The sequence below is a fragment of the Odocoileus virginianus genome, chromosome 16, assembly GCF_023699985.2.
Source record: "Odocoileus virginianus isolate 20LAN1187 ecotype Illinois chromosome 16, Ovbor_1.2, whole genome shotgun sequence".
Classification (NCBI taxonomy): Eukaryota; Metazoa; Chordata; class Mammalia; order Artiodactyla; family Cervidae; genus Odocoileus; species Odocoileus virginianus.
The window spans coordinates 6,496,298-6,515,372 of NC_069689.1; the positions used below are offsets into that span (position 1 = coordinate 6,496,298).

The following is a 19,075-nucleotide window of genomic DNA, read 5'->3' on the forward strand; positions in this document are numbered from 1 at the left end:
AGCGAATAAACCAGGCATTAGTTTTCTTTCCTTTAATCTCATGCTGATGCTATGCTGAAGTATACTCGATTTGTAGTTTTGTGCTTGTCCTAAGTGTACAATGGACTGATTCAGTTATGATATATATATACAGCATATTTGTATTTTTTAAAAAATCCTGTTACCATAGAGGTTATTGAACAAGGTCAATTAAGGTTCTCTGCTGAACATCAGGTGCTTGTGGAACATTAAAGCTTTTTTTTGTTCATGTGCAAGGAATGAAGGAAGGAGATAATCCTTGTGGATTATCTATTACAGCAACAGATTTTTATGTATATGTTAGAGATAAATATTTTTGTGTACATGTGTATGGAAGGAAGGATGGAAGGAAGGTAGGAGATAATTCTTGTGGATTACACAATACAGATATTGACTTCTCTGGGTACGTTAGAGACAAAGATTACTGTGCATATGTGGAAGGAAGGAGGTAATTATTTTGAATTATCTATTACAGATAGAGATTTCTCTGTATATGTTACAGATAGAGATTTCTCTGTATATGTTAGAAATACAAGTTTCTGTGTATATTTGGAAGGAAGGAAAGAGATAATCCTTCTGGATTATCTATTACAGATACAGATTTCTGTGTATATGTTAGCATTGACCTTCTAATTCTTTTACTGTCACTTTTTCTTGGAGACTTCTGATTGTGTTTGAATTGAGTCAATGTGTTGTACATATGTTCGTTTGTATCTTTTTTTTTTTTTACTTTTTTAAAAATTTTTTTTACAAATCCACACTTTTATTTATTTTCATGAAGTTTAAATCCTCGAAGGGTACAGCATCACACGGATTCTGTGTCCAATGGCCTTAGCAGGAAGGTTACTTCGGAATTTGGCACGAACCATGCCACTGTTTCCATGAGCTCGAGTTATCTTTCCCCAGATCACTCTGGTTTTGTTAGGTTTTCCACCAGGAGTTACTGTGTTGTTCTTTGCTTTGTATACATAAGCACATCTCTTGCCTAGATAGAATTCAGTTTCATCTCGAGCATATACACCTTCAATTTTCAGGAGAGCAGTGTGTTCCCTTTGGTTCCGTAGACCCCGTTTATAGCCAGCAAAAATGGCCTTGGACCACAGCCTTCCAGACATATTTGTCCTTTTAGAAGTCCCGTTCCCAGCAGGCCCCTCTTATTTGCCCCCAAAGTTCAGCTGCAGGAATTCCACACCCGTTTGTATCTTTTTTAAAAATTTTCCTAAAAGTGACATTATATGGTATTTTTTCTCTGTCTGGCTGACTTCACTTAGTCTATAGTCATCCAAATTATGATAGTTGCATAATTTAATAATTTCAGCAGCCATTTTTCATGGCTGAATAAGAGTCCATTGTATATATGTACCACATCTTCTCCAACCTTTAATCTTTCAAAAGACATGTTGCTGGTTCTGTATCTGGACTATTGTAAGTAGTGCTGCAGTGAGTGCTGGGGTACATGTGAATTTTTGAATGATGGTCTTCTCAGGATATAGGCCTAGGTATGGGTATGTCATGGCTGAACTCTCATGGGCTAAACTCTCTTGAAATTTTATTTTCTGGCCTGTGAAGGCTGTCCTTTGTATGGCTGTTGTCAATGTTCATTCCTACCAACCATTTAAGGGAGTTCCCTCTTCTCCCATCTCTCTCCCACATTTAATATTTTCAGACTTGTGAGGATGGGCATTCAGACAGGTAGGATGTGATTTCTTGTTGTCATTTTGATTGGCATTCCTCCTGTAATATTTAGGGATGTAAAGCGTCTTGTCCTGTGGCCATTTGTTGTTTTTTTTTTTTTTCTTTTCATTAAAGGGTGTGAGGAAAATTTACCTGTTACAGTTGGCTTCTTGCAAGCCAATTGTGGTTGAAATTTATTTCTGCAATACCCACCCCTGGACCTTTGTAGCAGGCAACTGTCATTAATAGCCCCACAGGCCTTGTAAATTGGAGGTGCTAGTAAGCACCAGTGCTCAATTTGTAGTTATAGGGAATGTCCACAAGGTGGCAGCACTTTTTTCATGCCCCATTCTGGTTCCTTGGGCGGTCTGATCCTTAAGGAAAGTCAGCTTCCTGTGCTGTGAATTAGAGTGGAATATGCCTGAACAAACCCCCAAGGGTTTGTGTCTCACTACTTCTTCCCCCCAAAGCTCCACGCCTCCCTTCCAGACCCATCCATACCTGGGCCAGAGCACCTGGTAGAGGTGCCTAGGAGGCTGCACTCTCAGGAAGGACGCTTGAATTGGGATCCCCAGCACCAATAAACTTGGAGTCTAGGTTACTTTAACAGGGTTCGAGGCCAGATGTTCAGGCGACCATCCTTTGGTTGAACTAGGGACTCTGGTCCCAGCCAGAGCAAACCAGACAGTACTCAATCAAGGACAGCCTGCTCAGCTGTTTGACCCCACTCCAGGGCAGTCATGGGTTTGAAGGCTGCTCAGACTCCAGGGATGGGATAGCAGTCCAAGTCAGGGAGGTGGGAGGAAATTAACTAGGCTTTGACTTTCTTTCCTTTTCTTTAATCTAATGCCAATGCTATATGGGAATATAGTTGATTTGTCATTTTTTGCTTGTCTTCAGTATACAACCACCTGATTCTGTTATGACGTATGATTATATAAAGCATATCTGTTCTTTTTTTGGATTGTTTTGCCCTAGATGTTATTGCAGAATTTCAAGCAAAATTCCCTGTGCTGAACATCAGGTATTTGTGGCGTATCTGTTAGATATACAGATTTCTGTGTAAATGTGGATGGAATGAAGGAAGGAGATAATCTTTGCAAATTTTCTATTACAGATATAGATTTCTGTGTATGTGTTAGAGATGCAGATTTTGTGTTTATGTGGGAGGGAGAAGCAAGGAAGGAGATAATCCTTGTGGATTATCTGTCGAAGATACTGATTTACGTGTATATGAGGAAGGAAGGAAAGCAGAAAAGAAGAGAGAATCCTTGTGGATTTTCTATTAAAGATACAGATTTCTCTGTATATGTTAGAGATACAGATTTCTTTGTATGTATGGAAGAAAGGAATGAAAGTAGGAGATACTCCCTGTGGGTTATCTATTACAGATACATATAGCTGTGTATATGTTAGTCACGAATTTCTAATTTATCCCTGGCCCTTCACTTTTTTGTGGAGGGGTGGGGAACACTTTGTGTTTGAATTCTCAGAGTCTCCTTTTGTGTTGTAAATGAGTTCCTTTGCATCTCTTTTATCATCTTGCATAGAAGAGAGAGTGTACTATTGTCTTCCCTTGACTGACTGATTTGGTAAGTGTAAGTCAGACCTTCTTCATCATCCATCCCTGTGGCAACCAGGGGCATAGTTTCATAATTTCAGTGGCAGTTTTTCATGGCTGAGTAATAGTCCATTGTGTGCATGTGCTGGATCTTCTTTAAGCTTTAATCCCTCAGTGGACGTTTTCCTGGGTCTGTGTTTTGTTATTGTAAGTAGTGCTGCAGTGAATATTGTGGTGCATGAGTCTTTCTGAATGATGGTTTTTCAGAAATAAGCCCAGGTGTGGGTATGTCAGAATCTAGGCTTAGTTTATCTTTTTCTAGCATGTGGACTCTATACTTCTAGGGCTGTTGGTAATTTCCATTCCCACTGACTGTGTTGGGTAGATTCCATCACTACCTGACTCTCTCCCACATGTATTGTTGCAGGCTTGTGAGGATGCCATTCTAATAGGTTGGATTTGATTTCTTGTTGTCATTTTGATTGGCATTTCTCCTGTAACAATTTGGGATGATGAGCATATTGTCCTGTGGCAGTTTGGGTGTTTTTTGTTTTTGTTTTTGTTTTTCTTAAAGGGTGTGAGGAAAATTTACCTTTTCCTGTTGTCTTGACAGCCGATTGTGTTTGAAATTTATTTCTGCAACTTCCGCTGCAGGACCATTTCTGAGGACCCAACTTTTATTGGGTCGTGGACCTTGGTCCCACCACAGGCCTTCCCTTTGAAGGGAGCAGTGCACATCTTTAAAATGGCTCAAAGATGCAAAACTGAGTGCATCACCTTGGGTAACATGATACTGCATGTCCCTATAGTTAGACTAAGAAGAAAGGGAATAACTAAATATTTAATAAATCCTTATCTGTGAAAAACCTGTGAAGTTGAGATGTTAAACCTAATTTACTTTACACATCTGAAAATTAAAGAATCATCCTCTAATGCTCCTCATTGTTAATTGTTAGAGAAATGCATATCAAAACTTCAGTGAGATACTACCTCAAACTGGTCAGAAAGGCCATCATTTAAAAACCTCCAAATAACAAGTATTGCAGAGGGTGTGGAGAAAAGGGAACCCTCCTACTCTGTTGGTGGGAATGTACATTGGTGCAGTCACTGTAGAGAGCAGTATGGCGGTTCCTCAGAAAACTAAAAAGGGAGTTAGCCTATGATCCAGCAATCCCACTTCTAGCCATACATCCAGACAAAGCAATAATTTGAAAAGACACAAGCAGTATTCTAAAAGAATTCGTGCATACCAGCTGCAGATCTGACCAGAAACCTTACTCTCACTTCTGAGATGTGAAATTTGTGTTCGTATATTATCTACTATTTTTAGACTCTTGGTTTATACTTCATATAACTACACACTGTCATAATTAAATTCAATTTGAATTTTAGTTTTACTTTTCAGATGTGGTTTCCCTCCAGCAGCACAGGAGCACTCCCTTTTCTCCAGGTCCTGTTTCCCTGGTATGATATTTCAGACTTCAAAAACTGTTACTTGTTGAGAAGAATATTAATTTCATTCTAGTTCAATTTGAACAGAGAAGCAAAAAATCACAGGCCCTATTTTTTCTGTTTTCTTCATGATCACGGGACCTATTTTTTTCTGTTTTCTTCATGGAGAAGAATGAAACTGTTAGAAGAAAAAGTCCCAGTAGCTGATGTGCTCTTTGAGTCACTAATTGCTTGCAGGAATTTTATATTTTTTTTCAAGTGTGACCTTTCATTCATCTAGCAACCAATAACAGAATTAGAAGAAAGTAGTTTGAAACGATGGCTTGCTTCTACCTAGAAATTCTGAACCAAAGAAACAAAGAGAAACTGCAAAATCAGGGTGCCAAACTTTTAAGAATATTTTAGGTTTTCAAATAACTAGTATGCTTGCAATTACAACAATATATTTTAATTCTGATAAAGAATAAACTTTTCCAGAACGTTTCCAGTTTGATCACCTCCTGCTGAAAACCTGGGATGCAGGAACCAGGCCGATTCCCGTCTATTTTTACAGGACACTGGGCTGCACTCATCTCCCCTGGATCCTGACCATCATGTGGCCATAGAAATTTTTAACATTGTTTTACCTGTTGAAATGTTTAATGACACAGATTCTTTCAGTTTCCTGATGTGGGTGAAGTGTGGAGGCCAGTGATGAGTTCTTCTTCAAGAAATGTAGATCTTAGTTCCCACACAAGGGTGAGCCCCCTGTCCAACAATGAGAGACCCTGGATGTGTGTGACCTGTGCCTCCTGGGAGACCAGCCCTAGACTAGTTTTAACCTAAGTTCTGTCTCCATGGTAGATTTAGACCTCTCTAAGTCCCATCTACACTGATGATGTTAAGACGAGATGTTTAAACGTGTGCTTTCTGCAATGAGAACATTTAGACCTGACTTGTACTCTGTGCACTAGGACATGGAGACCCGGGTAGAGACCTGGCCTGGCCTCTGTCCTGGAAAACTCCGTGCCTGTGTCTGAACGTCAGTGCTCAGATGTCTGGGGTCTGGGGCTTCTCTGGGTAACTGTGCTCTTCTCTGAGTGGGGTTCCATGATCCTCCCGGGGGTCAGTGCTGCGGTAGGGCCTAGTCTTTCCCCTGCCGGGTTCACCTCCCTGAGGCTCCTGGAGACCCCTCAGGTGGGCTACCTGGCAATCATTCCAATTTTCCAGCACATTCAGGTTGAGTCGGGAGGCAGGTTCACCTGGTGAATTGATTGTGGATTATAGGGGTCGGGCAAAAAGTCAACGGGCAGCAGGTGAGGTTGCTGCCGTGCTCTCCTTCCAGTCGACTCTCTTCTCAGCAGAGACCAGACCTGCCCTCGTCTCTCTGCCCTGCGCTGGTGTATTTTCTCTACGCCTCAGTGGAACAAGAAAGGACCGAGCCTGCCAGACCCAAGGTAGTGTGTTCAACATTAGCATGACAGCTATAAAAACAGTTAATATCACAGCAGAACCAAGGGTAAAAAAAAAAAAAGAGGACTTCTCTGGGGCAAGTGTGGGGAGAGGAGACCAACCCCACACTTATTTCTCCCATCCCAGCAGTTACAGGAACCCATTCGTTTCCACCTCTGGGGCCCAACCAGCAGAGACACGGTGTCCTAACCGAGGGTTGTGGGCCCAGGTGGAGAGTCTGGGGATTGTGTGGGTCTCACCCCTTCCACGTGGGTCGGGATCCTGTGTACACAGAGACCACATATCTGCTCTTTACCTGCAGCGTGTCTTGTCTCCTCTGAGATTCTCAATGTCTGAGTTGAGGCTGTTGCCCTGATTAATCTGTGGTCGTTTTTCTGCTCTTTAACTTTGGCATTCACAGGAGGTCAGGCATCTTTGGGTGGGTTGCTACTCTGTGTTCTGCTGAGTGAAAACTTTGGTGGTGTCATATTAATATCAGCATATCACATAGCTTATCACAGGTGTCATTGCTGTTTACTGTCCCCTAGATGGACTCAAGTAATTCAATTTGCTATTCTATATTAGAAAAGAGTTGATTTCCAATGTTTTGTTTGTCTTAGGTGTATACGTTATACATAGACATATATCTATCCTTTTATCAATTTTGCCTTATAGCATATTACCATTTTTTTCAGTAGAGTTCCCTGTTCTATCCTATAGGTCCTTTTTCATTATCAACTTGATATATATTAGTGTGTATATTTTCACACCAAACTCATAATTTATTCCTCCCTTTTAACTTTGTTTTGATAATCATAATTTGGTTTTCTCAGTCTATGAGTCTGTTTCTGTTTGTTCATTAGTTCATTGGTATGAATTTATAGATCCCACCTGTCCGTGATGTCTTAGGATATTTATCTTTCTGCCTGACTTACCTTACTTAGTATGATAATTTCTTGGTACATCTATGCTGCTGCGAATATCATTATTTTTTCTGTTTTATGGCTGAGTAGTATTCCAGTTTATAGATGTATCACAAAGTCTTCATTTTTCTGTCACTGCACATTTTGTGGATTCTATGTCTTGGCTGTTGTAAATGGTGCTACCTTGAAAACTGGGGTTCACATGTCATTTCACATGATGAATTTCTCCAGATCTAAGCCTGGGAAGGGATTGCAAGATCATATGATATATCTATGTTTAGTTTTTCAGAGAACCTCCATGCTGTTCTCCATAGTGGCTTCACCATTTACATTCCCACCAAGACTGTAGGAGGATTCCCTTTTCTGTACATCCTCTGCAGTATTATTCTTTGTAGACCTTTTCAGTGATGGACATTGTGACCAGTGTGAGGTGATACCTTATTGTAGCTTGATTGGCATTGATTTAATAATTACTGATGTGGAATATCCTTCCATGTGCTTTTATTATTTTATGCCTTATGAGTACAATTTACCTCTTGAAACTGACTTCTTGAAATTTGGCCCCGTTTGGAATTCTTTTTTCCTAACTTACCCCAGGACATTTCTTAAGGTCAGCTTTCATTTACAGCCCTGTCAGATCTGTGACTATTAAGAGCCCTTCAGCACCTGTTTCATGGCTTCCCTGCTGGCTCAATGGTAAAGAATGAGCCTGCAAAGCAGGAGACTTGCAAGAGATGTTGGTTCAATCCCTAGGTCAGGAAGATCCCCTGGGGAAGGAAATGGCAACCCACTCCAGTATTCTTGCCTGGGAAATCCCGTGGACAGAGTGGCCTGATGGGCTGCAGACCATGGGGTCACAAAGAGTTGGACACAACTGAGTGACTGAACAACCACAGCGCCTGTTTTCAGGTGTATATACTGATCTGAACCAGCTAATTGCTCCCTGCCCCCACTTTCCCTTTAGGCAACCATAACTTTCTTTCCTGAGTCTGTGAATCTGTTTCTCTTTTTAATGAAGTTTATTTATATCCATTTTTAGATTTCACCAGAAAGGATATTCTATGATATCTGTCTTTCCCTGTCTCACTTACTTTGCTTAGTATGATCATCTCTGGTTGCGTCCCCGTAAGTGCAAACAGCATTGTTTCATCCTTATATATGTCTGAGTAATACTGCACTGGGTTTATGTACCCCATTTCCTGTATCCTTTCATCTGTCCTAGTGTACTTAAGTTGCTTCTTTGTCTTGGCTATTGTACCTAGTGCTGCCATGATCTTTGGGGTGCAAGTGTTTTTTTAAATTTTCGTTTTCTCTGCATCTAATCCTAGATATGAAATTGCTGCATTGCTTGGTACTTCTATGTTTAATTTTTTAAGACCCTCCATAATGTATCCCCTAGTGGGTGTACCATATTATATTCCTACCAACAGTGTAGGAGAGTTTCCATCTCTTCACATCCTTTGCAGAATTTATTGCTGTAGGTTTTTTGATATGGCCATTCTGATCAGTGTTGGGTGACACCTTGTTGAACATTTGATTTGTCTTCTCTAAGAACTAGTGATGCTGAGCATCTTTTGATGTGCTTTATGGCCATCTCTATGACCTCTCTGGGGAAATGTGCATTTAGATCTTTGGGCAATTTTTAATTGAGATTTTTGTTGTGTATATTGGGCTGTACTAGTGATTTGTATGTGTTTGTTTCAGGTGTACAGGAACTTGGTTCAGTTATATTAATACATAATATTCATCTTTTGTTAGGGTGACCATTCTGATGATGGGATTTGATTTCTCATTGTCATTTTGATTGGCATTCCTCCTGTAATAATTAGGGATGCTGAGCATCTTGTCCAGTGAAGGTATGTTTTTTTAAATTGTTTTTCCTCTTTATCGTTGTGAGGAAACTATACCTATTGGACTTAACTTTTTGATAATGGGTTGTGCTTCCAATTTATTTCTGGAATATTCTCCCTAGGACCTTTCCTGAGGGCAACTGTCACTGATAGCCCCCAAGGTCTTGTGAATTGGAGCTATCAGTAAGCACAGGTTGGGCTTCCCTGGTGACTCAGATGGTAAAGAATCTGCCTGCAATGCAGGAGACCTGGGTTCAGTCCCTGGGTCGGGAAGATTCCCTGGAGAAAGGAATGGTAACCCACTCCAGTATTCTTGCCTGGAGAATCCCACGTTCAGAGTAGCCTAGGGGGTAAGCACAGGTGGTCAAGTTGTAGTTACAGAAAATGTCCACACGGTGGCAGCAGTTTTCATTCACAACTCTGGTTCTTGGCGCAACCAGAACCTAAGGAAGACTTGGCTTCCTAGGCTGTGAACTGGAGTGGAATGTGCCTGAGCAAACGCCCAAGGGCTTGTGTCTCACTAGTTGTTCCCTCTACAGCTTTACCCCTTTCCTCCAGACTCATCACAGCCGGGGACATCCCTGCTGAGGTGCTAGGAGGCTGAACTCTCAAGAAGGAGGCTCAAGCTGTGGACCCCAGCACCAGGAGAACTAAAAGCTAGGTGGCATTTCCAGGTTCTTGAGGCCAGATGATTGTCACATCCTTGGGTGCACTAGGGACTATGATCCATGTCAGAGCAAGCCAGAATATACAAGGTTAAGAGGGGGCTCAATTGACAAGTGCTCGGGCCTGGTGCACTGGGAAGACCCAGAGGGATCGGGTGGAGAGGGAGGTGGGAAGGGGGACCGGGATGGGGAATACATGTAAATCCATGGCTAATTCATTTCAATGTATGACAAAAACTACTGTAATGATGTAAAGTGATTAGCCTCCAACTAATAAAAATAAATGGAAAAAAAAAAGAGGGGGCTCAATTAAGGGCACCCTGTCTGGTGGTTTCAACCCCACCCCAGTGCAACCTTTGGACCAAAGCCTGCTCAGGCTGCAGCAGTGGGATAGCAGCTGGGGTCAGGAAGTCGGCAGGAATAAACTAAACAAGGCTTTTCTTTTTTTAAATTTCATGCCTATGGTATGCTGTAGTATAGTTGTTATGTGCAGTGCTGTGCCTGTTGTCAGTATCCAGCCACCTGATTGAGTTATGACATGTACATAAAGCATATGCATTCTTTCTGGATTCATCTGCTGTAGAAGTTATTGCAGAAGGTGGAGCAAAGTTCCCTATGCTGAATACCATGTCCTTGTGGAGTATCTGTTAACGTATACAGAGTTCTGTGAATATGGTAGAGATACAGATTTCTGTGGAAGGAAGATAGAGATTTCTGTGGAAGGGAATAATGCTTGTAGGTTATCTACTACAGATACACATTTCTGTATTTATGTTAATCCTGACTTCCTAATTAATCCCTGGCCCTTTGGTTTTATTTATTTATTTATTGGAATTCTTTGTGTTGAATTCTCAGAGTCTCTTTTTATGTTGTAATTTAATTCCTTTGTATCTCTTTTTTATTTTGCTTAGAAGGGACATCATAGTCTTCCTCTGTCTGGCTGACTTGACTTAGTGTATGATCTTCCAAGATCTATCCCTGTGGCTACCAGTGGCATAATTTAATAATTTCAATAGTAGTTCTTCTTGGCTCAGTAATAGTTCATTTTCTGTATGTACCACATCATTTTCTGTATTTAAACTTTAATCTGAAGGTGGACATTCCCCTGGGTCTGTGTTCAGGCTATTTTAGCTAGTGCTGAGGTGAACATTGGGGTGCACGTGGCTTCTTGAAAGATGGTTTTCTTGGGATATAGGCCAATGTGTGCGAATGTCGCATGGTAGGCTTAGCTCACGTTTATTGTTTGTAGACTTGTGAGGGTGGCCAATCTGGTGAGATTTGGTTTCTCATTGTCATTTTGGTTGTCATTTTTCCTGTAATAATTAGGGATGCTCAGCATCTTGTCCTGTGGCAGTAAGTTTTTTTCTTTTTTCTTTTCTCCTTCATCGTTGTGAGGAAGATTTACCAGTTGTAGTTGACTTTTTTGAAAGTCAGTCGGGTTTGTAATTTTTCTGCAATACTCAGCCCAGGACCTTTCCTGAAGGCAGCTGTCGGTTAACAGCCCCCGAGGTCTGGTGAATCCCAGGTAATGGTAAGGGCAGGTGGACAAGTTGTAGTTACAGAAAATGTCCACAAGGCGGCAGCACTTTTCCACACCCAAATGATTGCTCAGGCAACCAGAGCCGAAGGAAGTATTGGCTTTCTAGGCTGTGAATTAGAGTGGAATGTGCCTGAACAAACACCCAAGGGCTTAGTCTCAATACTCCTTCCCCCTAAAGCTTCACCCCTTTCCTGCAGACTAATCCCAACCTGACCACAGCACCCTGATGAGATGGCTAGGAGGCTGCACTCTCAGGAAGAACACTTGACCTGGGGACCCCAGCACCAGAAGATGTGGAAACTAGGTGACTTCTCCAAGGTCATTGAGGCCAAAGTGTCAGGACACCATCGATTGTGTGCCCTGGGGGCTGTGGTCCCTGCCACATCAAACCAGAAGGTACAGATTTAAGAGGGGCCTTAGTAAAGACCTACCAGCCTGTTCGATTCAACCCCACCACAGTCCAGCCGTGAAAACCGCCTGCTAGAGGCTCCAAGAATGGGATGGAAGCCCACATCAGGTGAATGTTTCGTATCTGAGGACGAGATTGTCAGATGCAGCTAATATTCATAGAGAGAATGAGAGGATCGGATGGCAGCTAATATTCATATAGAGAAGGAGAGGATCGGATGGCAGCTAATATTCATATAGAGAGAGAATGAGATGGTTGGATGGCAGCTAATATTCATAGAATGAGATGGATGGCAGCTAATATTCATATAGAGAATGAGATGGTTGGATCGCATCTAATATTCATATAGAGGATGATATGGTTGGATGGTATCACCGACTCAATGGACACGAGTTTGAGCAAGCTCCAGGAGACGGTGAAGTACAGGGAAATCTAGTGTGCTGCAGTCCATAGGGTCACAAAGGGTCAGACATGACTGGGTGACTAAACAACAATATATCCTATATGAACACATAGGTGAAAATTTAATGAATGAAAATTCAATTTTCTATATTTCATACATGAAAAACATGTGCATATTTCATGTATGAAAATAGAATTTTCTGTATTTCTTATACCAAAGTATGCGTGACTTTTCATGTATAAAAAGATGGGTGCATATTTCATGGATGAAAATGGAATTTTCAAAATTTTATGTATGAAAACATGGGTGTATATTTCATGGATTAAAATGGAATTTTCCATATTTCATATGTGAAAACATGGGTGCATATTTCACATTTGAAAATAGAGTTTTTTGTATTTCAGGTATAAATCATCAGTGCATATTTCAAGGATGAAAATAGAACTTAATGTCATGTATGAAAACATGGGTACATATTTCATATATGAAAACAGAATTTTTGATATTTCATATATGAAGCTTTGGGTGTATATTTCATAGAAAAATAAGATTTTTTTATACTTCATATATGATACTATAGGTGCATATTTCATATATGAACATATAAATTTTCCATATTTCTCATATGAAAATATAGGTGTATATTATACATAGAAATAGAATTTTTTGTATTTCATAGATGAAAATATAGATGCATTTTTCATATATGAAAGCATTTTTCACATTTCACACAGCAAAATATATGTGTATATTGAATGTGTGTAAAGAGAATTTTCTATATTTCACAGATATACATATAGGTGCATATTCCATATATGAATAGAGAATTTCCTATATCATAGGTGAAAATATAGGTTCATATTTCATATGCAAAACAATTTCATATTTCATAAATGAAAAGATAGATGCAAATTTCATATATGAAAATAGAATTTCTATATATCATAGCTGAAAATAAAGTTGCATATTTATATATGAAAGTAGAATTTTCTATGTTTCTATAAGCCCAGCTGTGATAATGTCAGATCCTAGGATCAAGCTAGTGTCTTGATGGCTTTTATTCAGGCATGCCAACATTATCCTTTATTGTGTTTGTTGCCAATGTACATTCCCACTGACAGTGTAGGAGTTTTCCCCTTACTCCAGACTCACTCTTGCATTTATTGTTTGTAGATGTGAGTATGGCCATTCTGACTGGTGGGATTTGATATTTCTTTGTCATTTTCATTGGCATTCCTCCTGTAATGATTAGGGATGCTGAGCATCCTGTCCTAGGTGGAGGTATGGACTTGTTGGGTTTTTTACCCTTTGAGGGTGTGAGGAAAATAGACCTGTGGCAGCTGTGAAAGTCGTTTGTGTTTGGAATTTATCTTGCAGTACCCAACACAGGACATTTCCAGAGGGCAGCCATCAAGAACAGTCCCCCAGCCCTTGCGAATTAGAGGAGCAGGTAAGCACTGGTGGTCAGTTGTGGTTACAGGAAATGTCCACAAGGCGGCAGCACTTTTGATGCCCACCTCTGGTTCCTGGAGCAAGCAGAGGCTTTGGGAAAGTCGGCTTCTCAGGCTGTGAAACAGAGTGGAATGTGCCTGAGCAACCACTGAAGGGCTTGTGTCTCAGTGCTTTTTCCTCTTAAAGCGTCACACACACCCTTCATGATAGCATCACTTTTTCCACCTTAGCGCTCTTGATAGTTTTTTGTGAACATTCAGAGACTGTCCACATACTGGTTGTAGTCAGTGTATATTTCCACCTACAGCTTAGGGGATTCTTTTCCTTCCATGCTGTCTCCCGTATTTATAGTTTGTCAAATTTTGACAGTGGTCTTTGTGAGTGGTGGGATCTGATTTCCCATTGTTTTTTTTTTTTTTTTCAGGATCTAGATGTATCTTTTATTCTGAATTATACAAAATCAAAACTCCAAATAAGTACTGATTATATGATCCACTGACATATTTTTCAAGTGATAACAACAGTTTACTTTAAATCTGAGTTAGCTCAAATTTGTCAGGATGATGTCATATTTTACTTTTTCTAAGACCAAACAATTACAACTGTATTAACACTTGAGAGAATCCTGATGTCTGATAATCCCCGCAGAGAGGACAACATGCAATTAAAATATCAGTGTACTTTCACTCATCAAATAAAATATTTTATTCAAGTTACCAAATTTGAGGAGTTATGTTGGGCCTGAATTGAAGAAAAAGGCCAAGTTTAAAAAATGGAAATAAAGTTTTCACTTGGTGGAAGCTGAAATCCACGTATGGTCTCTGATCAGTTCGCCCCGTGTGGCATTTTCCGAGTTTTCAGAGTCTACCAGGTCAGCCCCTTGGCTGCCTTCACGGCTTTTGCTTTGCTTTTCCCCTTCTTTTTCTCACGTTCTGCTTTCAGTCTTTTCCTTTGCCTCTCGTTCATCCATATGGGGTACTGCCCATGCTGGTCCAGAAGAGTCTTTTTGTTTCTCTTATTATCAGTCTCCATCTTCATGTCATCTGTTTCATCTTTCACCACACACTGCGTTTTCTCTTGACAATGTTTGGGTTCCACCACAGTTGCTATCTCTTGAACATCTTTCATTAAAACATCACCATCTATTTTAAGAATACTTTTAAGTCTGCTGAGCTCCTTTGGGGCATTCTTTTTTCTCTTTTCAGCACGCATCTTCCTTTTCCACTTGCTCTGTAAACTTTTAGCCATATTTTACCTGCGAAAACGCAGGAATTCAAGTAATGCACGATGCTCACGCCGACCGGAATTCCCCATTGTTGTTTTGATTGGCATTCCTGCAGCCATTAGGGATTCTAAGCAGCTTGTCTTGCAGTGAAGGTTTGATTTTGTTTTGTTTTTTTCTTTAAAGGGTGTAAGGACAATTTACCTTTGGCAGTTGGCTTCCTGACAGTTAGCTGGTTTGGGACAGCCAATACCTGCTCCACGGCATTTCCTGAGGGCAGCTATCATTAACAGAACCACAACCCTTGTGAATTGAGGTGCCTGTGTGTGCCCATGATCAAGTTGTAGTTACAGAAAATGTCCACAAGGCGGCAGCACTTTTGCCTGCCCAACATTGGTACCTGGGGCAACCAGAGCCTTAGGGCCAGTTGGCTTCCTGGGCTGTGAAATAGAGTGGAATGTGACTGAGCAAGCAGAAAAGGGCTTGAGACTCACTACTTTTTCCCCCTAAAGCCTCACACAAGCATCCTGTCCAGAATAATGCCTTCCAGGTCCAGGGCACATTGCTGAGGGCGCTTACGTGCCTAGGAGACTGCCCTCTCAGGAAGGAGGCTTGAGCTGGTAACCCCAGTGCCAGGAAAGGTCGAGGTTAGCTGAATCTTGCCTTCAAATTCCTGAAGGCCTTCATGCCATATGGGACTCTGGTCCCAGTCAGAACGTAGCAGACCGTGGGCCTTTAAAAATGGTTCAACAAAGGGCACCATGCCAGGCTGTGTCAACCCCACCCCAGTCTGGGAGTGGGACCCCAGCCTGCTCAGCCTCCAGGGATGGGATTGCATCCCAAGTCAGGGAGGTAGGTAAGAGAGCAGGCACTCCTTTTCTTTCCTTTGCTTTAACCTTTTGTCTGTGCTACTTTGCAGAATAGTTGGTTTGCAGTGTTGTGACTGTTGTCAGTGTACAGCTGCCTGTTTCAGTATTATGTATCTGTGGAGTATCTTTTTTTTTTTTTTTACCTTTGCCATAGAAGTTCAAGCAAAGTGCTGAGCATCAGGTCCTTGTGGAATAACTATCTCAGATACACTTCTGTGATACAAAGAAGGAAGGTAGTAGATCATTTTTGTGAATTCTGAGAGATAACAATTTCTTTGTATAGGTTAGAGATACAGATCTGTGTATATGTGGAAGGAAGGAAAGTAGGAAGAAAGAGGATAATCCTTGTGGATTATCTATTACAGATACAGATTTCTTGTCTGTGTAGGTACCTACCTCCTAATTCATTCCAGACCCTTCAATTTTTTTTTATTTCTGGAACCCTTTGTTTGACTTTGAATTCTCAGAGTCCCTCTGTGGGTTGTAAATTTGTTGCCTTCTATGTCTATTTTTATTTTTCCTGGAAGGTATCTCATATTCCATCAACTTCCTTTGCCTGACTGACTTCCCTTGGTGCATGATCCTTCAAGGTCCATCCCTGTGACTACCAGTGTCATAATTCCCCAATTTCAGTGGTGGTTTTTTTAGGAGTGAGAAATAGTCTACTGTATATATGTATGACATCTTGCTCAAGCTTTAATCTCGGTGGAGATTTTTCTGGTTGTGTCTTGGCTATTGGAAGTAGTTCTGCAGTGTTCAATGGGGTTCATGTGCCTTTTGATTGATGGTTTGCTCAGCATATAGACCCAAGTGTGAGAACGTGAGATCCTAGGTTTAGCCTAGGTGATTACATTGTTCAGTAAACTTTCATCTGCTATTCAGTAGGTCGTTTTCCCAGTCATCTGTTTGATACATATAAGTGTGTCTATGTTAATTAAAATCTCTTAATTTACTTCACCTGTATCTAGAGACTGAGAACTCCTGCAGAGGGCGAGAGGCACTCCAGGAACATCGTGGGGTCACCCTGCTGCCACATCCTCCCAGGACCCTGAACCCCACAACAATCCAGCCGTGAGCCCCCAAGCCTGCCCAATCTCCAGAGATGTGATACCAGCCAAGGTAATCATGGGATGAGAGGAACAGCGTCTTCATATATTTCTATATTTATTCTGTTTATCCAGTTATTTGAACTTGAGCATATAGGTGAATTACAATTCAGTGGGTGTTTTTTTAATTCATAGCAACTTGATTTATTCATACATAGATGTGTACATGTTGCATTTTGGATTCTATTCCTGTATATGTTATTACAGAGAGTGAAGTATCATTTCTTTTGTTACTCAGTGGGTCCTTGTGATTTATTTTCTAAATAGTAGTATGCATGTGTTAGTTCAAATAGCTCTTTTCTATGGGCCCGTTTCTTCTCTGCTAACAATAAGTTCTTTTCTCTAAGTCTTTGAACTGTGTATCTTTGCTCAAGCAGCTCAAACATATCCATTGTTAGATTCCACCTAGAAGTGATATCATATGACATTTGTAATGTACTGTCTCTCTTGAGCTGCTATGATCATCTGTACCTTCTTCCCTGTGCCTGAAGATGCCATTGCTTCATTGCTTTTTATGGCGGAATAATATAGCATTGTGTGTTTATCCCATCTTCTTTATTCATTTCTGTGTCCTTACACACTTAGGTTGCAGCAGTGTCTTTGCTATGGAAACCAGTCCAGCAGGGATGGCATGGATACCCTTGTCTTTGAAAAGGTCGCTTCTCCCTGACTGTATGTCCAGGCACATGACTGCTGTTTCCAAGCGCACTTCTATTTTTAGTTTTAAGAGACCTCCATGTTGTTTTTTTCTAGTGGATGAACCATGGACATTTTTAATAATCTCCAGATTAATTTCTAGATGGGATCTTTATTTTTAAAACTTTGCCATTTGAATTTTGCTAATGTTTCTTCTTGAATATGTTTTGTGTTTGAAACTATCCATCCATTATTTCTTTTCAAATTGAACTACAGTTGATTGATACTACTATATTTGCTTTGGGTTACAACATAGTGATTCAGTATTTTAATGGAATATACTCCATTTAAATATATTGCAAAGTCATAGCTATATTTTCCTCTGCTGCATACTATATGCTATTAGTTTACTTACATTATTTATAGTGTTTTTATACTATCTCTTAACCTCTATCCCAGTCTGGCAACTCCCATAGACAAATCCCCACAGGCATCAATTAGTTTCTATATTTGTGAGTGTCTTTCTGTTTCATAGGTAAATTCATCTGTGTCATAATTTAGATCCAACATAAATATTATTTCATATGGTAGTTGCCTGTGTCTTTCTGAGAAATTTGGCTTAGTATGAGAATACGTAGTTTCATTTTCCTCAAAATAGCATTATTTTGATTAGAATTTTTCCATATTTCATACAGGAAATATGGTCACAGATTTTCCTACAGGAAATATTAAAGTTGCCATGTTTCTTTTTTTTTTTTTAATTTTTTTTTCCATTTATTTTTATTAGTTGGAGGCTAATTACTTTACAACATTGCAGTGGTTTTTGTCATACATTGAAATGAATTAGCCATGGATTTACATGTATTCCCCATCCCGGTCTCCCCTCCCACCTCCCTCTCCACCCCATCCCTCTGGGTCTTCCCAGTGCACCAGGCCCGAGCACTTGTCTCATGTACCCAACCTGGGCTGGTGATCTGTTTCACCCTAGATATACATGTTTCAATGCTGTTCTCTTGAACCATCCCACCCTCGCCATGTTTCATACAGGAAAACATGGATGGAGATATTCCTGCATGGAATTTGGAGTTTTCCATATTTCCTACAAGAAAATCTGGGCACACATTTTCCTGCTTGGAATTTAGAGTTTTCCATATTTCATACAGGAAAATCTGGGCACATATAAAAATATGGGAGATACATTTTTAGAATGAACTCCTTTTGAATCATTCTCTAAAGTAAATAGTCCAAAAAAATTTATATCTTATAATGGTACTAATTATCACCACATGGGCTTGGTAAAGTGGGTTTATCCTGGCCTTCTGGCCATATTTGTTTCATTGGTAAATTAATTGAATTGCTTTGAATAATTAGTTTTTTCTGAGCAACAATTAAAAGGGTCAATCTAGCTTCTGTCATTTTTAGTAATCTCATTCAAATTAATTTCTTGATTGGATCTTCTATTGTTAAGAATGTCCCACTTTCATTTTGCTACATTTTTCTTCCTGATTTTCTTTTGTGTTTGTAGCTATCCATCAAGTATTTTTTTTAATTGAAATCAGTTGATTAACATAACTATTTGTTTGCAGTTACAACATAATGATTCAATATTTTTATGGAATAAACTCCATTTTTGCATGTGTGAGTGCCTGGAAACACGTGTATTATATGCCACTGTTTAGTCGTTCAGTCCTGTCTGACTCTTTGTGACGCTATGGTCTGTAGCCCGCCAGGCTCCTCTGTCCATGGGATTCTGCAGGCAGAAATACTGGAGTGGATTGCAGTGATTGCAGTGCCCTCCTCCATGGGATTGTCCTGACCCCAGGATCGACCACATCTCTTACATCTCCTGCATTAGCAGGTGGGT

At 40.3% G+C, this 19,075-nt stretch overlaps 2 protein-coding genes and 1 long non-coding RNA gene across 3 annotated transcripts; 1 reads left to right on the forward strand and 2 right to left on the reverse strand.

Annotated features, from left to right (window-relative positions):
- Positions 1–759: 759 nt before the first annotated feature.
- On the reverse strand, positions 760–1,208 carry LOC110143147 (large ribosomal subunit protein eL33). The gene has a single exon (XM_070477511.1). It carries the CDS (start codon positions 1,131–1,133, stop codon positions 801–803), a length of 333 nt encoding a protein of 110 aa, XP_070333612.1. The 5' UTR covers positions 1,134–1,208; the 3' UTR covers positions 760–800.
- Positions 1,209–6,018: 4,810 nt separating this feature from the next.
- Positions 6,019–19,075, forward strand: LOC139038663 (uncharacterized). Its single transcript, XR_011491696.1, has 3 exons — positions 6,019–6,141; positions 16,438–16,588; positions 18,934–19,075. It is a non-coding gene; the product is annotated as an uncharacterized lncRNA (long non-coding RNA).
- Positions 13,781–14,693, reverse strand: LOC110123351 (protein LLP homolog). Its single transcript, XM_020871219.2, has one exon. It carries the CDS (start codon positions 14,624–14,626, stop codon positions 14,243–14,245), a length of 384 nt encoding a protein of 127 aa, XP_020726878.2. The 5' UTR covers positions 14,627–14,693; the 3' UTR covers positions 13,781–14,242.

Coding starts and splice junctions, on each gene's coding strand:
- LOC110123351 (XM_020871219.2), bottom strand. CDS start 14,626: ATGGCTAAAAGTTTACAGAGCAAGTGGAAAAGGAAGATGCGTGCTGAA.
- LOC110143147 (XM_070477511.1), bottom strand. CDS start 1,133: ATGTCTGGAAGGCTGTGGTCCAAGGCCATTTTTGCTGGCTATAAACGG.